This window comes from Megalops cyprinoides, chromosome 12 (assembly GCF_013368585.1).
Source record: "Megalops cyprinoides isolate fMegCyp1 chromosome 12, fMegCyp1.pri, whole genome shotgun sequence".
Lineage (NCBI taxonomy): Eukaryota > Metazoa > Chordata > Actinopteri > Elopiformes > Megalopidae > Megalops > Megalops cyprinoides.
Genome location: NC_050594.1, coordinates 3,303,279 through 3,322,150, shown reverse-complemented (window position 1 = coordinate 3,322,150; position 18,872 = coordinate 3,303,279). Strand labels below are relative to the sequence as shown.

Here is an 18,872-nt window from a genome sequence, read left to right as displayed (position 1 = left end):
TAAACACCCCTTCTAGCCTTACAAATGGAGGGAGGCAGATCAAACCCCTTTAAAAAAAAATAAATGCGTCAAAACATAATACGTAGACACTGAAATTTTAAAACATAAGGCACATATTTCAAAATACATCAGCTGTTGCCTCTTTCATGCAAGAAATTTTTGCTGCAATTTACATACCAAATTATACAAATGATGTCATTTCTAATAAATATAACATACAGTAGTTCTTACAGTAGATGTTAATGTTTAGAAAGTGAAGAAATCTTATGACTCTTTTGGAATGCAGCCCAGGAGAGAGTCACATGTGAAGTAACCCCGTGATAGCATCTCTGTGTAATACAGTTGCATAATCTTTCACACAGTCAGAACACAGCTAGAGCTATCCTGCAGAGAAAGATATGCCCATATGCCGCTGATTCTGACAGCCTCTGTCACATGAACTTCCCCCTCACAGACAGCGCCGAGCTGATTCTCTTGGTACAGCCGTTTTTACACTTTTGGTTCAAAGACCCACGAGTCCTTCATGCGGATCTGAGACCTAGATACGTCCGTCAGCAGCCCTCTGACAGCAAGCCAAGCTTCCCCGCCGTTTTCGAATCAAAAGACACTGGCTGCCACACAGATTCTTGGGATACGAGCCCACTTTCATTCTTTGATGGCTCCGGTCAGATCGATGACGGCTAATCTATTTTCCATTTTTCATATCTGACTTCTGCATAGGCTAAAACTGTTCAGTCTGAAGTACCTCAGAGATGAGGTAGTGATGGGTGTTCATATGATTGGGGCAGATGAAACGGGGCTACTTAGTGTGAGAATAGCCTAGCTTTAGCTGAGAGTTCAGTGCGTGGTGCCATTTTTAGGCCTGAAGACACTGCGATTTTTGATCCAGACAGGGTGCAGTCACAGTCTTGGTGCCATTTTACTTGGTGCCATGAGGCAACATTTTCTGGCCTTTCAGGTTTTAGAATTTACAATAATTTTTCAAACTTCAGAAATATATTGAATATCACTGAAATGCAACATTTTATTTTGTTAAAAAATATACTATGATATTTCATTATAAGCATAACAAATTTCAGAGTGGGATGGCTTGTAAGCTGTAGAGATACATTATTTCATTACTATGATAGAGAGGGGGCAATTTACCCAAGGCTATTCAAGTACGATTGCCAATGCAACGCACCAATTACTTTCACTGGATCAGTGAGAAGTGAGCACTGCAGTGCTGATGTGCAGCTTGGGTGACGCTCAGCCACGGCCTCTTCGGACACGCGGTCAGCTCTCCTGCTGACGATAAAGGTCTGCATTTCTCAAGACTTGGTTCTGCTTGTCCTCGGCTAACCTCGAGAAGTGCAGGCAGATAGCATCTGCTGCAGACCAACGGCTGTCAGCACGGATGTCACAGGACTGAGCCTGAAGTGCAGGCTCAGGACCACTTCCTGTCCCAGTCTCTCCACCAAAACCACCACAGTCCTCACCCTAAAAAGGGTGGCCAACATAACCCCAAGATAAACTAAAAAAAAAAAGAACAGAATGGAAATTTTTATGAATATCTGACTGTTCCTATTCTATATCTAAGAAAGCTCTACAGCCAAACATAACAGGAGAAGATTTAAAAAAAAAAATTCAACATATCAAATCATATGATAAAGGGAAAAAAGCATGAAGCACCCCTGTCCACCATGATCCATCGATGATCACATAAACACAAGACATTATACGCCAGAATCAAATCGCTCAACAAGCCCCGTACGAAGCTGAATTCTCACATGTGGAGCACAGGACCCAGCCACACGAAACGCCAGAGGAGCAGTGAGGAGTACAAACTCCTGAACTGCATCTGTCTGATTTATGTCTTTCAAACGGTTTTGAAAGAATTTTCTGCACGATGAAAGCAGTGAGGGAAAAAAAGTCACCTCTGCTGAACTCCACACTCTTAGGGTGGGACAAGCGCATTCATCACAGTAACCATTAATCAATTTCCATAAGCAACTATTTCACTTCACATGTCAAACTTAGCATGGCGATATATATATGGGCAGGTCTGTTGTGAGCACTGCATTTGCCTTGCCAGCACTAGACTTGTTCACAAAAAATAGCAGCCAATCCTTTCCCTGGAATAACCTGCTAATACAAACACAAGAGAGCTAGAAATATGGAAATGCTTTGGTTATCTACAGCACATGTGTGTGAAAAACACTCCCATACACACACCACTGAACCTGCAGGTCAGATGGGAGGCAGTAGAGCATAGTTTTAAGGGAACTGGTGGGTTGCAGGTGTACCGTTCGAGAACACCCTGAACTGCCTCTGTAAATGTCAAACTGTAAAGAAGAGGGACTTCAAATAAGAAAAACATCTAACGGACGGCCTGTGCGAGTCCCTTTAATAAGGGCATCTGCTATGAATCAGTGGCTGTTTACTCTGACGGGGGCAAGCTTGCCATCTCCTCCATCCCCATCACAGCTCATCCACACCCTCTGTCCTCAGCAGATCGTTCTGTGCGTTACCTCCCTTCCTCCAGACAGATTCCTCTGCCCCTGACTCAACATTCACAACTGCAATGTAACATACACACAGCCTACCTGAGTGCAAGGAGGTTGCCATTTCACAAGGTCACTTCAAACAGGTAACAACCTGCCTGACCAAAATGCACGAGGATGTTCACTCAGCAAAAGGATACATCCGCAGAGCTCCGGCCTGGGTCCCCACGGCCAGGATCTTCTGCACGGGGTCAAAGGCCATGGAGGAGGGCTGGTAGGGGAAGCCATGTCGAACCGTCTGTGCGCCCCGAGATGGGTTGAGGTCAGGGTTAGAGTGCAGGGCAGGTGGGGCAAAAAGCAGGAAAAGAATTATTGCCAAATCATACCTACTGAATCCCAGTAAATTCTGTCCCACTCATATCACTTGATAGGAAAACTGGGCTCTTCGGAGTACTGTGGCTCATGAGCCTGGCCTGAAAATGGCAAAACAGCTGCCATTTATGCCCAAGCAGTGGATAACTTTCCAAACAAATACCAACTTGATTCTTGTGATGCTACAGAGTTGTATTAAAACAGTTTTTTTGTGTGTGTGGCTTGACTCATACACAATACATGAATTATTTAGTTCTTTGCTTGTTCTTCACTGATAAAGGGAGAGTTCATATTTGTCATTTTGTCTCATGTATTATACATATTACAGTGTGTTCATAAACATTTGTCCTTGTATTCCAACATGGTGTAAACTGAACCAGCCAACATGTTCCCCTTCTGAATATTGCATGTTTTCAAATTTCTTCAGTTCTTACAAGACACATACTACAGTGTGGGTCTGTGAGAAATTAAAACCATAGAAACACACTTCGAAGGACATAAAAAGCATTTATCATCAGGCTCTTACGGACCACTTATTTGTTCATTGATCGGTAAATCCGACTAAACACATTCTCTTGGATGAATTTTCAAATATTAGCAAGCTCCTCCAAAGAGGTTCAGACAAATTTCAATTATCCATACCTGATAAAATAAAACTTAAACTGATAAAAATTACTTTTAACTTACAGCTGAATTGCATACAGGTTTAGATGAGTAACAAAGCACTGAGTTACTCCGATTCTCGGAGTGGATCACCTGGCCACTACTCTCCCTGAGGGATTAACCTCGCACGGAGGTTTGTTTCCTTCCTACAGCTGTGTGTTACACGAAACGCACATGGTCGGATTGACCGGTCTATTTACATGTCTGTGGACACCGCATGCTGCAAAGTTAGGCAAATATTACAGCTAACTAGACTAGCCGCAGCAGAGCATTTAACCCCTGGAGTGTTTGTACCGCGGTGCACGGCAGCTGCCAGAAACGGAGCTGGCATATGGCAAACGCCACTCTTCGCATCGGCTCCTTTTTGCGCGAACCAGGCCACAGGTGTTGACAGGTGCCAAGGATGACAGAACAGTCCTGCAGCCAGTCGCGATAACAGCGCAGCATTATCACGTGATCCACGACAGGAGCTAACGCTAGCCCTTTTAATCTGAAGTATTTCTGTTGACAAATCCTTTAATAACAGAATTAGCTAGCTGCCGCACTTAGCTAAATGACGCTGACTCGCTAACATCAGTCAAACGCAAAAGCAGTATGGAAATAATAAATCTTGTTAGGATGACAGCGAGCTGCCTAACTAGTCCGCTAACTACCTAATGGCAAACGACGAAATCTTAACTAGCGACAGTCAAAGTGAGAATATATGGACCTGTGCAAGCTGTTTTGCAGGCTAAATATTTATGATACCTGGCTAGTTTGAATTGTTCTCTTATGGGCAGGTATACGCAGAAACACAAACTGATTTCCTTAAATAAAGTGCATTACCACAGTAAAATATCTGACCCCCACCTTGCAGAGCTGGAAATGTTCGCACTGGAGAGTCTCCTGGATCGTATCATTCTCCCTGTTCCCAGGCTGAGGAGATGCGGGGGAAGACGAGGAGGCGGACGTAAGGCCGTCCAACACTTTCCTTAAGTTAAACTTCTTCATTTTCCCCCAAAATATAACCGGCGATGAACCGCAAAACGCGAACCACCAACAAACGGAGGCGAAGGGAAACAGACGTGCACGCGCTTATTCCGTACAATCTCACATGTTACGAGTGTGTTGTCGCTGCGATCTCCGCACCAAAACAGACGGTCATCTCTTTCCAAGCTTACACACGCATTGGGGACATCTGAAGGCGATCCTTTATGTTATTTTGTTATTTCCCGGTGCCGCTATAATGCGGTGCAACTCCTACATCCGCGCAGCTCCGGTGGGGTCAGCTGAGATCCCCTGATTTCCCCCTGCTAACACGGAAACGCAACTGTGAAACGGAGCCTGCGCATTTGGAGGAGCACCCGGATGTGTGTAACAGCGGTGGCGCTGTCGGGTAACTCGCTGAGGCGATGATCGCAGCGCATCGGTGGCACTGAACGGTCTTACCTTCAGGTGCTTCAGTGCGTCTGCAAAACAGGTGATGAAAAGAACGCGTAGCCTGGAGGTCTGTGCCAACCGCCGTCTCTTTCAGTGTGAAAGAGTACTGCGTCGTCCCCAGCGACAAACGCTTTTCTCTCCCAATATTCACACCCTCCAGGAAAAAGAGATATCGCAAAATATTCACGTAGAGTTCCATATTGAAATATTAAATATTAACCTCCTTTCGTATGCCCTATCGAACAAACAACTGCATGCCGTTAAAATGTCATTGTATAATACATATTTACATCAGTGATTGTTACAATGTCATTATCATTATCACAATGCAGAGGACTTTCAATGTAAAGACGACATTTTTTTCTTGTTCAGTACACGACCGTACGCCACTGCCTATGAGGAAGATGATTCCATGCAGGGGGTGTGGTGGTGGGGTCTTATTGGTAGGATCTGAGCTGAGCAGCACCAGTGAATTTAAGGTGATTTTGGAAAAACTGGTCCGGCAGTTTTGCAATACATCCAGAAAGTGAAGTCATGCTTCCTCATTTCCTCAAGCAGTAACATTTTACGCTGTAAATGAAACCTGACTGGTTGTATCTGTCTCCCTCAGTCAAGCAGGAACATAGCTGCTATACATAACCATCTGCAGGATACGTGTAGATGGGGTGACGGTGTAGTATAGTGATAAGGTTTCATAACCTAGAGGTTGCAGGTTTCATAACCTAGCGGCTGCCGGTTCAATCCCCTGCTGGGGCACTGTTGCTGTATCCTTTGGAAAGGTACTTAGCTGTATCTAAACATTGACCATGTTTTGTGTCAAAAACACACAGTCATTCTTTGTTAATTACCATTTTAAAACTTAAAACGAACACACAAGTATAACCTTGTCGTAGGCACACTGTTATAGGCATATAGCGTTGTTTCTGCTTACCCTACCGGGTTAGGATTGACGGCGGATCACTGAACGCAGAGAAACGGTAGTGACTGGCGGCTCCTAGTGGCTAAACGCTTTAATACCGTCTCCTTAGCCCAACGCTCCACTGGCTCAATTAATTAGGCTACTGTAGCTAAAATTCCAAAATAATAAATTTTTAATACAATAGTTGCAAGCTAGTAATGGTGTCATATCTGAAGTGCGAGTAAACTGCGTTTGGTTGGCTATCCGCCTATGATGAGACGTGTCTGGGGACCCACTCAATGCCACGCCAGCATGTATACTAAACGTTGACTATGTTTTGGGTCAAGAACACACAGTCATTCTTTGTTGATCACTTTTTAAAAAACTTATAGACTTATAAACAAATAGACAAGTATAACAGAGCAGCTGGTACACTCTTATAGGTAGGCATATATTGTTATTTCTACTTACTGTACAGACTTTGGATTGACCCCCTGATCACAGACAAAGGGTAGCAGCTAGCGGATTTAAGCGGCTAAACATTTTATATGCTTTGCTGCCATCTCATTGGCTCATCCATCCATCGCAATGTCATTAGTGGCCAATAGATTTCTTCTTTAAACACCCATCGAAATGTGATCTTTTTCACGCGATGGCGCTACGTATTCCCGCGAGAATACCAACGAGATCCGTTATTTTCAGTCTGCAACGGTTACCTAAGCAACAACTGACGGGAAAGTAAAGTAGTTCATAATTAGGCATCTGAAAGACACAATACGGCCCTTAGTTTCCATATATTTCCCTCCGATGAGGGTGTAAGGAAAAGGTGAATAATATCATACGGGAAATTTTAAACATTACAAACCAGGCGTGGGTTTGTAGTCGGCATTTCAAGCAGGAGGAGATGACAGAACCGACATCAGAAACGGGGCGACGGCGCCTGACAAAGGCAGCTGTCCCGATATGATTTGACTGGAAGACCCACGGAAGATGCTGCTTCACAGGAGGAACAGGCGGCCGTCAGCCTGGAAGAGCAGGACTACCGCTCAGCCGCCAACCCCGCAGTCACCGACCTCACTCTCTGAAAACAGTCCAGGTGAAATTGACCTATAGTGTATTTAACCATGCACATGCCTTTTACACGACCCGCTTGATGGACGACAAAAATCTCAAGGCTAAAAATATCTAGACTAAACATCAGGTTAAAATATTGTTTTAAAGACTTCCTCATCCAGCTCATTTTATAAACATAAGTAGTAAGAGGAAAATGTCTGTATCAGAACAGTGAAATCGGGGTAAAAGGAACAAATGCAGTGTCTGGGAATCGCATTGTTGATGCAATTGACTAGCGTTATCTAGCTGGAGCTTTTATGAGCTAACAACCGCTAGCGTAGCAACATTATGTGGGAAGCTACTAGAGCTATCCATTAGGAATTCCCAGGAACCTGAATTTAGAAATAAATCGTGGCCTTTTCTTAGCCGACTTATTGCTTCCTCTCCCTTAAACTCAAATTGTGGCTTTTGGCGTTTTCTCACTGACCTGAAGCGTTGTGCCCTAACGGTTCTCTCTCCTCTCATTCGATCCTTGTTGGAAACTTTAACGTTATGACACTGGATACGCTGAAATACAACGAGAAAGTAGCCAATATTAATAGCATAATTGACAAAAAGTTAGTTAAGATGATTAACAAAAGAGTTGTATTTAGTGGCTAACTGAGAAGCTAGCTAATATTAACTAATTGCATAATTAAGTTCTTTAAGAAGAAAAGTAACGACAGCGTTATTATCTTCATTGGCTAATTGTTAGACTAAATGGTAAGGCAAGCACCTATTATTAGCTCAGTCGATAGGTAGCCAGCTAGCCAAATTGTGACTGAATTTGAAACTTGAAATTTGATGTTATGGATGTAGCTTGAAATATAAACTTCAAAGCTCTTTTTACTTGCGAAGACACTGTACATTGATTGAACAATTCGATGTACGTTGGTCACCGTTAGAGGCAGACCTGGTAGACATATTGTAAAAAATGTAACAAGCTAAGATTCAGATAGCAAAAACCTGAGGAAACCGAAGCAGGAAATGAACAGTCTGGCTAATTGACGGTGCATACGTGAGCGTATATAGCGTCAGATTAAGCGAGCATAGTCTAGGACCTCATGATTAATTGAAAACAGGCGTCTGCGCCCGGTGCAGTTTTGTCGTGTTCTTTTTCGTGTTAAAATGTTTGTTACAGCAGTCTTTGCTGTAAAATTAAGTATAGTAACAGCCACATAACTGCAAATGGGCAAATGATTTTGGTAGATATATTTGAAGAGGATTTATGACCGTTGGGCCTCTGGCTTGCTTTGGTAAGAACGCTGCAGTCTTGCAGTCTTTGAATATTGTTGAATGTTTTATATGTTTCATTTTTAAACCTTTTCACCCTGGGAATCATATATTTTAAAATATTATATGTTGTATTATGGTGTGTCGGTACTAAGTAAATTCACACATACATTTTAAACTCCAGAACCTTATCATTGAAGATGACTGATATGAGTTAATTTGTTTGTCAAGAAAAATAATTAACAGATTAAACAACACATAAATAACAGATTAAACAAAGGTTTGTTAGAAAGGAAGTGCTCATAATCAATAAATCAGAAAATAAAACAATATTGAACCAGAACTAAAATATACTTAACCATAAATATATATAAAGATCTGTAATTTGGTATTTGATATGATGTGCTGTGAGAAGTGTCATGAAGCAGCACTGAAGTGATCGAATGTTTCTGTTTTCGGCTCTCAGCCCGTCCCTCAGGTGCGCTGTGCTCAAGGCCCTTCTTCCTGGTCTGGCTGGAGGCGTCACTGGAGCCAGGGGTGCTGGAGAATTTCGGCCATGGTGGGCCTGGCCAGAGGCCGCTTATCAAGGCAGCGGTGGAGAAGGTCCTGGCAGTCTGAGGGGTCAAAGGTGAAACGCAGAACGGGTCAGAGGGAAGAGGAGGGGGTCACGAGTCAAACAGGTGTACAAAGCTCTTTCTATGAGAACGAGCAGGATGTTCATAAAACAGCCACAGAACTACCGTGGACTTGGTGGGTGTGTGTTATGTCAACTGCTGTCTTCTAGAGTTCATTTTCAAATACTGACTACTACATGTATTTTTTCCTCTTTCAGAAACCTGCCCATTAAAGGACCATCTCACTCCTGCTAACCTCCAGAGAGAAAGCTCCAGAGATCCAGCTGCTTGTGGACAATCTCCTTTTTTCCATTGAAGGGTCTCTCCCCAGTTAACATCTGGTGGAGGACCACCCCCAGCTGCCAGACGGTGGAAGGCCCAGTGTAGAACTCATGTTTCTGGTACCACTCGGGGGCGGTGTAGGCGCGGGTGCCTGCGAAACAGGAACAAAACAGACACCAGTGTAAACACAATCATGTGTTTCTACATTACTCAGGTGCTGTGCCATTAATTCTCACATTGCATGCTGGGAAAGGCTTCCTTTTCCAAGAGACAAAAGTCACTCCTTTCGCATAAAAGGTAGACAATATTACACTAAACAAAAAATCAATGGTGTTGTGTTTCTGCTTGTCCACGGCGCTCTCTCACCGCTGAAGCTGGTGTAGGGCTTCTCACGGAGCACGCTACCTCAGCCGAAGTCGATAACGTGCACCCGCGGCTGCCCCGAGCTTGTCTCGACCAGCACGTTCTTGGGCTTGAGGTCGTGGTGCACCACGCCCCTCGAGTGGATGTCCAGCGTGGCCTCCACCAACTGCCTCATGATGACCTTGGCCTCGTCCTCCACCAGCCAGTCCCCTTCATCCTCCAGGAAGTCACACAGGTCCTTGCATGGTACAGGTCGCTCCAGGACCAGCAGCACTTCCTTGGACAGCCTGTACCAGTCCAGCAGGCCGATGACGTTCCTGGCAGGGGTGTCCCCACGGCCCACCATCCTGATCAGCGCCACCTCTTTGGGAACCTTCTGCTGCTGTCCATCAAGGGTCTGAGAGCAAATCAAACACAGACACACGCAATATTCACAAGTACACTGCCACGTAACTGTGTTTTCCATAAACTAGACAATGGACAATGCTGATATCCTAATTTAAATTTTATACAATGACGTGTTTTGTAATTTGTGTCTTCTGTGTAGAGTAACATTAAAACCCACACGCATAGTACATATGAACAGGTATTTGTGTTACCTGTGTCGGCAAGCATAACTATATTCATGTTCCTGTCTGTCAACTGTTCCAGCAAAGGAGGATCGGTTTGCAAAGAGAAGAGCTTACTGTAGTCATCCAGTCAGCTTTGTGCAGAGGGATGTGCTTTATGGCCACTGGCAGCAATCCCTCCTTCCGGTATCCGGCAAAAACTCTGCCGAATCCGCCACTTCCAAGACACTCTTCCTCTGTGTATTTCTCTGCAAACTCTGTTGAAATTTATATTAAACATATGTATGAGCCCAAAAGCTGCTTATTAGTTTTTTCCTTTTCTGCTGAAGCATAAAACTTGGATCTGTTCTAAGCTTTGCACTGGCAGGAAACGCTGCTGCAACTCCTCTCCGTTTCCTGGAGGCGGAGTCAGAGAAGGAGGCGGAGCTGGAAACGTGAAAACAAAATAAGGCAATAAACTGATCAAGTTGACCTGATACTAAAACGACATCAGGCTTTTAATATTCTGTTCCGAGAATGAATCAGATGTTGAGAACACGGGGTAGATCTTCTCTTTAATCACTGGAAGCTGTCAGTGAAAGTGACTTTACGACCAAACTAATAAAGTCCTTGATCATATGTTAACATATTGAAAATTACACATAACTACTCTAACCCTGACCAACCACCTCAATATCCCCTGGCCATATTCACTACTCAAAACAACCAAAGGTACTCTTTCTTTTCTCTTTACAAGAAACAAATTGTTTAGCAATCATTTTTCTGTCCAACTTGTCCAGCCTCTCCTTTTGTATGTGACACACAGCTACACAATTAAGGCGTGTTTGTGACCTAGTGCTACGGAGCCATGTTTTCAGCCTCTAGAGACTGCTGAAACCTCTTTCAGCTTCAGCTGATGACACAGGAAAAACAAGAAGCAATCTGACAAGCGTTTCAACTTGATCAAAGAGGCCACGGACCTCTGGGCTCATCCCCTTAAGAAAACCTGCAACTTCACTGCTGGACTGGAAATTATACTTCATCCTACCCATTGCTAGTTGTATTTTCAGGCAGTCTGATCTGAGCTCTGGGTACTGTTGCACAACATGATGTACCTCTCCAATTAGGAAGACTTGTTCCAGATTTCTGATCACTTGCATTCCCTCCTGCTCAAATCTTTCTCTAAACTGCATTTCAATTCAATACAATTTTATTTGCATAGTGCTTTTTACAACACAAGTTGTCACAAAGCAGCTTTACATTGATCCCAGGCCTGAGAGCAAGGCAACAGTGGCAAGGAAAAACTCCCTAATTAACAGGAAGAACCCTTGAGCAGAACCCAGCTCAGTGGGGGAGCCCATCTGCTTCTGGCCGGCACTGGCTAGATAGATATATCCAGAACATCGAAGACTATAGAATTCAGTTGTGTAGTACTCAGAAGGGGATGCATGTACATGTGCAGGAGCACAGCCTGTGAAACGCTGACGTGGCTTATGGGCACGTGGAGAAGTACTTGGAGTGAGATGAAGTGTTTCATACATCTTTGTTGCTTTGGTGTGAACAGTTTGGAAACTCTGGATTTTGTTTTTTGCCAAAAGTTTCTTTCACACAGGCAACAGCACATCATGTCATGAGCATGTCATCTATGCTGTGCTCTGCTCTGGAGGGACACACTGAGAGCCTCCAACTCCTCTGTTGTCTCAAAAGCACACAGAAGACTGAGAATAACATTTTCCTGCTGAAATTTGTCATACAAGCCCTACCAGCTGCATCTGAATCACCTGCTGCCATCTCACCCAAAGCATGCATTATATGCTCATATTGGTTCAGCACAGCACGGATGGCACTTGTGCAAACCGTCCACCTTGTTGGACAAAGAGGTCCGATAGTCTGACAGGGACCCTCCCCAGACTTTGCAATTCCTTTGAATATGTCCTTGAGTTTCCCTGACTGTCCAAATAAAATTCCTAACCCACTGACCCACTCCATAGAGTTGCGAATAACTGGCAAGGCAGTACAAGCCTGCTGTGTAATGAGGTTTACACAGTGGGCACCACAGTGGACATAAAGAGGCAGAGGTTGTGTTTTCCTGATGATGGCCTGTGCTCCTGTATATTTGCCTACAATGTTTGCCGCCCCATCATATGCCTGTCCTCGTAACCCACTGATGGGCAAATTGAGGCGCTGTAATACATCCATCACCACTCTAGCTAGAATTTCTCCTGTAGTCAGAGAAACCTTATAAAGACCAATGAACTCCTCATGAACAACTAAATCTTGGTTGACATATCTCAAACACAATGCCTCTTGCTCTTTGCCCGACACATCTTGTGTCCTATCCATTATCACTGAAAACTGTTAAGTGTGGAAGTGATCAAATATTGTCTACAATTACCCTTATGATGGAGTAACACAAGGATCATCGTCTTGAGTTGTATTTCAGTAACTGATGGAGATTTCCTTCACCAGAATCATGCCCCCTAAGAGGTAAGCCCTGCCTTGCCAACATCTGCACAGCACCAATGATTTTCAACAGAGATTGCTCTTGCTGTCTAGCACCCACATTAGACAGCTGAGACTAACTGATCTTTCTTCATACAGGTGTGTTGTTATGGCTGTAATGCGACAATCTGACTTCTCGTGTGAATCGCTCAAGGGCTTTGCCTCAATTTTTAGAACCAGACGAAATAAATGCTGGTTCTGCATTCTTTGCCAGCGCCTGCAACTGCCTATCCTAAACAAGCAGAACACAGCAGTAATCAGGGATGAGTTATTGGAGTGGGATAACAGGATTTATACCACGGCTTGGTTGAATTTCATATTGTGACGCATCCTGTAGAACGTCAGTTAACGGCTGTTTGTCCTGTAAGTTCAGAAACTATTCAATGTATGGCGGAAAGAAGTAGTTCTACAAAGTAGTCTGTTTTAGTGATCAAAACGTGGAAATTATATCCGCAAATTAACATAACGCAAGTGTCCCGCTTATCCCGTGGTATAAGCTGGAAAATGGACTTCACGGCGTTCGAGTAGCAGAAAATAATGCACTTCGAGGTGTAACGGCCGGTCGTGACCGCATTACCACCTCGAACGCGGATTACTTTCTGCTACCCGAACTCCGTGTCGTCTATTATCGCTTACTTAACCAAGCTCAAACAAATAGCCATCCGTTACCTAAACGAACACTAACATAATATTAAGGAGTGCAAGAACAACACTAACGAAAACGGAATTATCTAGTCAGCTGGCAAGCCTTGGGTAGAAAGCTAAGCAGAACAAGTTCATTTCATTATAACTCCACTTACATGATTTGACTTGAAAATGGACTCAGTCTTCTTCTGCCTTTTCCATTTATGCATCCTAATTATCTTCCATAACAAAAAGAACAATTCTATGATAGGAAAATGCAATGGTGCAAGAGAAGGTCCAAAAACACGGAGTTACTCACACTTTAACGTGCTAGCTAGTTGTGTCAATGCTATCTAACTAAATAAATCCAAACACCATTGGCTAGCATTAACATTAGCTGACTGGCTGGCTCACATTAGGGATGATTGACCTAGCTAGCCACCTCGTCTAGGATATTTTATTTTAGGCTATATCTTCCATAGATAATGTTAGCTGGAATCACGAAGCAAGACAACTTTGTGACAGTAAATTCTACATTACTAACTATCTACATAGCCTAATGCAGTATCGTTTCATACCTCAAAATTGTTGACAGCTTCAGAAGCTGTTTTCTCACGCACGTAACGTTTCATTACTTCAACGGACTTTGAATTTGTTGTCTTCTCCGACTCCGAGGGATTGGCTGTGATTGGCTGGATGGCCGTTCAATCAATCTAAGCTGACCTATGTACTGTATGTCTGTGTGTTTTCAGATACAGAACTCCTACTCTGGAGTATCTGCAACGCCCATGGCTACAGCTAAATTCAAGTATTTATTCAAAATAACTTATCAATAAAACAATTAGTTGCAAGCTAACAATGATGTAAGTGTGAGTAAATTAATTTTGGTTAGCTATCTCCCTTCGCAGAGATATGCGCAGTCATTCTCAACTGCCTTGAAAGTGTCTACAAACCAATTTCTAACCTTTTTCACTCGGGACTCCCTTGATGTAATGCGCGCACGTGTGCTGAACGCTGACCATGTTTTGTGTCGAGAACACACGGTCATTCTTGGTTGATTACCATTTAAACCACTGCTGTAGGCATTATTTTACTTACATTAACGTTAATGAGCCGCTGCGGATTCATAGTAGATCGCTTCCTTATTGCGGAGAAACGGTAGCGACTGAATGACACAATTGGCGATGTGTATAAAAGAATGAGGTCTTGTGATGGGTGGTTGAGCCAATACAATACAATGGCAGAAAAGGCTATAAAGTGTTTTGCCACTTGGAGCCGCCAGTCGCTACCGTTTCTCTGCTATCAGTAATGGATCTACGATTAATCCGAAGCCTGTCCCTTAGGCTACATTAATGTCAGTAGAAATAACGCTATGCGCTACTCTATGACTTCACCACCAAGTGACTGCATATAGGCAGATACCTAACTAAAATTAATTTACACACACTTCAGGTTTTACATCACTACGAGCTTGAAAATAATATTTATTAGGAATTTATTCATTAGGAATTTACATTTAGCTGTAGCTATTACTAGAGCCAGTCGAGCGACTCGATGCTAGGAAAAAACTGCCACTTTATCAGTAGCACATAAATACCCATTAACGTGAGGCTAATATTAGATGTCGTGCATATGACTGGCTAGCTGCATGCACATATTTCTTCCCAGCTGGCAGCTAGGTAAGCTAACTCTAAACTAACAATTTAGCCTCTAGTGACGCCCAAGACGTTATGCTTGTGGAAACTAAAAGAGCAAACGCAGTGTTTCAACCACAGGGATCGAGCCAGGCGCTCTGCTTCGTGACGTCATTGCTGAAGTCATCATCGAACGTTTGTGACATCAGTGCCGTCACCATTAAGTTTTTATTGTCAATAAAAAGCCGTGTTGAGGTGATGCACGCTATTCCTTAAGATCACACCTTGAGAAGCATCAAGCAAGGCTTTAGGAAAATACTGCTACTACCACTGCTACTGTTATTATTATTAAGCATTTTCTCTTAATTAATCTACAATGGACAGAACATCTGAACTCTCAGGTAAAATTTTAAACACGTTTATAGTACATTTCACATTTTCTGAAAATTAATTACTTTTCTTAATCAGATGATTTTCCTAATATGTTTTCTGACTTTACATTCTCTTTATATGGCCAGTTAGCTAGAGCCATCTAACATGAGCTAACTAGCTATCATGGTGTTAGCTGATACATAATAACACCACAATTACAAAGTATGTGCATTTCAAGCATAACAATAAATGAAAAAAAATAAGGTCAAGCAGCTATGTTCACACCCATCGTGTATCCATTCGTCATTTGGAATGTTGATGACAACCAGGTTAATATTCTGGAATCCAAAGATCATGGACAATAACAGCAAAAGCTGAACATTTTTCTGAACTTGGGCCTGGTGGCTTTGGCCGACCTCGTGTCTTGCATCCGAGATAACAAACGTCTGGTTAACGATCACAGACATACGGACATCAGACATACGGACATGTGGACAGCTCCCGGGGAAAGAGCTGTGATGCTCAGCAGAGTGTTTTGTTATTCACTGTAAAACTACTGTTTGAACAAAGGTTTTTGCGGAGATCGCAAAGGACAGAAGAGAAAAAGGGATGAGGAGGAGCCAAACAGACAGACCAAACGCAGGACCCCAAAAGGCAAGAGTGCAAAAGGGAAGCGCATGCGCTCAAGCAGGTCCTCGAACCCCAGGCTTTACATTGACATCAGCGCGTCGAGCTCTTCCCCTGACAATGGCAGGAAGAGGCAGCGAACCAGCAGCCCCTCGAGCTCTCGCCTGTGTATGGACCTGTCTGCCTGTAGCTCCGCCTCCAGCTCCACCTCTGACTCCTCCTCCAGCCTCCAGGAAACGGAGAGGAGTTGCAGCAGCGTTTCCTGCCAGTGCAAAGGTTCCAGCGGCCATCGCCATGGTCAAAAGAGAAAACGTGAGGAAGAGTCAGACACAGAGGTCAAATGCACGACCCCAAAGGACACGACAGCAAACCAGGAGAGGAAGCGATCCAGCACCTCGGGCTGTTACGTGGACCGCACCGGCCTCGGCTCCTCCTCAAACCCTCGCAGGAAGAGGCTGCGCCCCCTGCTGAAAGAGGACATGTGCCTGTCTCCCTCCCCCAGCCCCTCCCCCAGCCCCGTCCCAACACCTGTCCCTAACCCTGTCCCGAATCCCGACCCCATCTCATCCTCAGGGTCCTCCAGCTCCACCTCCTCCTCTGACTCCTCCTCCAGCCTCCAGGAAACGGAGAGGAGTTGCAGCAACGTTTCCTGCCAGTGCAAAGGTTAGAACAGATCCAAACAGATCCCTCAGCAGCACATTTTCCAGTCCAATCTGGCATGACTTCCCCAGCACTGGCAGCACCATCTACAATTTACTTATCTTCTATTATCATCCACTGAGTTTTAACACTTTACATTTACATACAAAAAAAATTATATAGTGAGAAAATATTTTACTAAATATATTTCTTAGCTCAGTGTCTTTGTAAATATGTAAGTTTATATATTTTAAATTTTTATGGTTAAGATTTGTGCTACAGCAGAAAAGAAAAAAAATTATATTCAGCTCTTTTTCCACATGTACATCTTCTACATTAATTTCAACAGAGTTTGCAGAGAAATACACAGAGGAAGAGTGTCTTGGAAGTGGCGGATTCGGCAGAGTTTTTGCCGGATACCGGAAGGAGGGATTGCTGCCAGTGGCCATAAAGCACATCCCTCTGCACAAAGCTGACTGGATGACTACAGTAAGCCCTTCTCTTTGCAAACCGATCCTCCTTTGCTGGAACAGTTGACAGACAGGAACATGAATATAGTTATGCTTGCCGACACAGGTAACACAAATACCTGTTCATATGTACTATGCGCGTGGGTTTTAATGTTACCCTACACAGAAGACACAAATTACGAAACACGTCATTGTATAAAATTTAAATTAGGATATCAGCATTGTCCAGTGTCTAGTTTATGGAAAACACAGTTACGTGGCAGTGTACTTGTGAATATTGCCTGTGTCTGTGTTTGATTTGCTCTCAGACCCTTGATGGACAGCAGCAGAAGGTTCCCAAAGAGGTGGCGCTGCTCAGGATGGTGGGCCGTGGGGACACCCCTGCCAGGAACGTCATCGGCCTGCTGGACTGGTACAGGCTGTCCAAGGAAGTGCTGCTGGTCCTGGAGCGACCTGTACCATGCAAGGACCTGTGTGACTTCCTGGAGGATGAAGGGGACTGGCTGGTGGAGGGCGAGGCCAAGGTCATCATGAGGCAGTTGGTGGAGGCCACGCTGGACATCCACTCGAGGGGCGTGGTGCACCGTGACCTCAAGCCCAAGAACGTGCTGGTCGAGACGGGCTCGGGGCAGCCGCGGGTGCACGTTATCGACTTCGGCTGTGGTAGCGTGCTCCGTGAGAAGCCCTACACCAGCTTCAGCGGTGAGAGAGCGCCGTGGACAAGCAGAAACATTTACATTTATTTATTTATTTAGAAACACAACACCATTGATTTTCTGTTTAGTGTAATATTGTCTACCTTTTATGCGAAAGGAGTGACTTTTGTCTCTTGGAAAAGGAAGCCTTTCCCAGCATGCAATGTGAGAATTAATGGCACAGCACCTGAGTAATGTAGAAACACATGATTGTGTTGACACTGGTGTCTGTTTTGCTCCTGTTTCACAGGCACCCGCGCCTACACCGCCCCCGAGTGGTACCAGAAACACCAGTACTACGCTGAGCCTTCCACCGTCTGGCAGCTGGGGGTGGTCCTCCACCAGATGTTAACTGGGGAGAGACCCTTCAGTGGAGAAAAGGAGATTGTCCACAAGCAGCTGGATCTCTGGAGCTTTCTCTCTGGAGGTTAGCAGGAGTGAGATGGTCCTTTAATGGGCAGGTTTCTGAAAGAGGAAAAAATACATGTAGTAGTCAGTATTTGAAAATTAACTCTAGAAGACAGCAGTTGACATAACACACACCCACCAAGTCCACGGTAATTCTGTGGCTGTTTTATGAACATCCTGCTCATTCTCATAGAAAGAGCTTTGTACACCTGTTTGACTCGTGACCCCCTCCTCTTCCCTCTGACCCGTTCTGCGTTTCACCTTTGACCCCTCAGACTGCCAGGACCTTCTCCACCGCTGCCTTGATAAGCGGCCTCTGGCCAGGCCCACCATGGCCGAAATTCTCCAGCACCCCTGGCTCCAGTGACGCCTCCAGCCAGACCAGGAAGAAGGGCCTTGAGCACAGCGCACCTGAGGGACGGGCTGAGAGCCGAAAACAGAAACATTCGATCACTTTAGTGCTGCTTCATGACACTTCTCACAGCACACAGCACATCATATCAAATACCAAATTACAGATCTTTATATATATTTATGGTTCAGTATATTTTAGTTCTGGTTCAATATTGTTTTATTTTTTGATTTATTGATTATTTAAACTTCTTTTATAACAAACCTTTGTTTAATATGTTACTTATGTGTTATTTAATTTCTTTAATCTATTAATTATTTTTCTTTACAAACTGAAATTAAATCGTATGTCAGTCATCTTCAATGATAAGGCTCTGGAGTGTTTAAAATGTATTTGTGAATTCACCACCATACTACAACATACAGTATTTTAAAATATATAATTCCCAAAGTGAAAAAGGTATAAAAATGAAAAATATAAAAGAGTCAATACTATTCAAGGACTGGAAGACTGCAGTGTTCTTACCAAAGAAAGCCAGAGGCGCAATGGTCATAAATCATCTTCAAATATATCTACTAAAGT

General features: G+C 43.9%; 1 protein-coding gene and 2 long non-coding RNA genes across 6 annotated transcripts in view; all 3 read right to left on the bottom strand.

Annotated features, from left to right (window-relative positions):
• Positions 1-4,886, bottom strand: part of stxbp5b (syntaxin binding protein 5b (tomosyn)) — a 31,391-nt gene extending 26,505 nt beyond the window's left edge. For all 4 annotated transcript variants that reach the window (XM_036541944.1, XM_036541943.1, XM_036541945.1 and 1 more), the window contains exons 1-2: positions 4,368-4,886; positions 2,684-2,781 (exon numbers count right to left, since the gene is read on the bottom strand). In XM_036541944.1, the coding sequence (XP_036397837.1) occupies positions 2,684-2,781; positions 4,368-4,508 (239 nt within the window). In that variant the 5' untranslated portion in view covers positions 4,509-4,886. The remainder of the gene's footprint in view (positions 1-2,683; positions 2,782-4,367) is intronic.
• Positions 4,887-8,573: 3,687 nt separating this feature from the next.
• Positions 8,574-9,699, bottom strand: LOC118786506. The gene is made up of 3 exons (XR_005005344.1): positions 9,423-9,699; positions 9,031-9,207; positions 8,574-8,774 (listed from the first exon to the last, which is right to left on the bottom strand). It is a non-coding gene; the product is annotated as an uncharacterized LOC118786506 (long non-coding RNA).
• Positions 9,700-9,756: 57 nt separating this feature from the next.
• On the bottom strand, positions 9,757-13,725 carry LOC118786543. The gene is made up of 3 exons (XR_005005346.1): positions 13,672-13,725; positions 10,106-10,245; positions 9,757-9,816 (listed from the first exon to the last, which is right to left on the bottom strand). It is a non-coding gene; the product is annotated as an uncharacterized LOC118786543 (long non-coding RNA).
• Between the last annotated feature and the right edge of the window lie 5,147 nt (positions 13,726-18,872).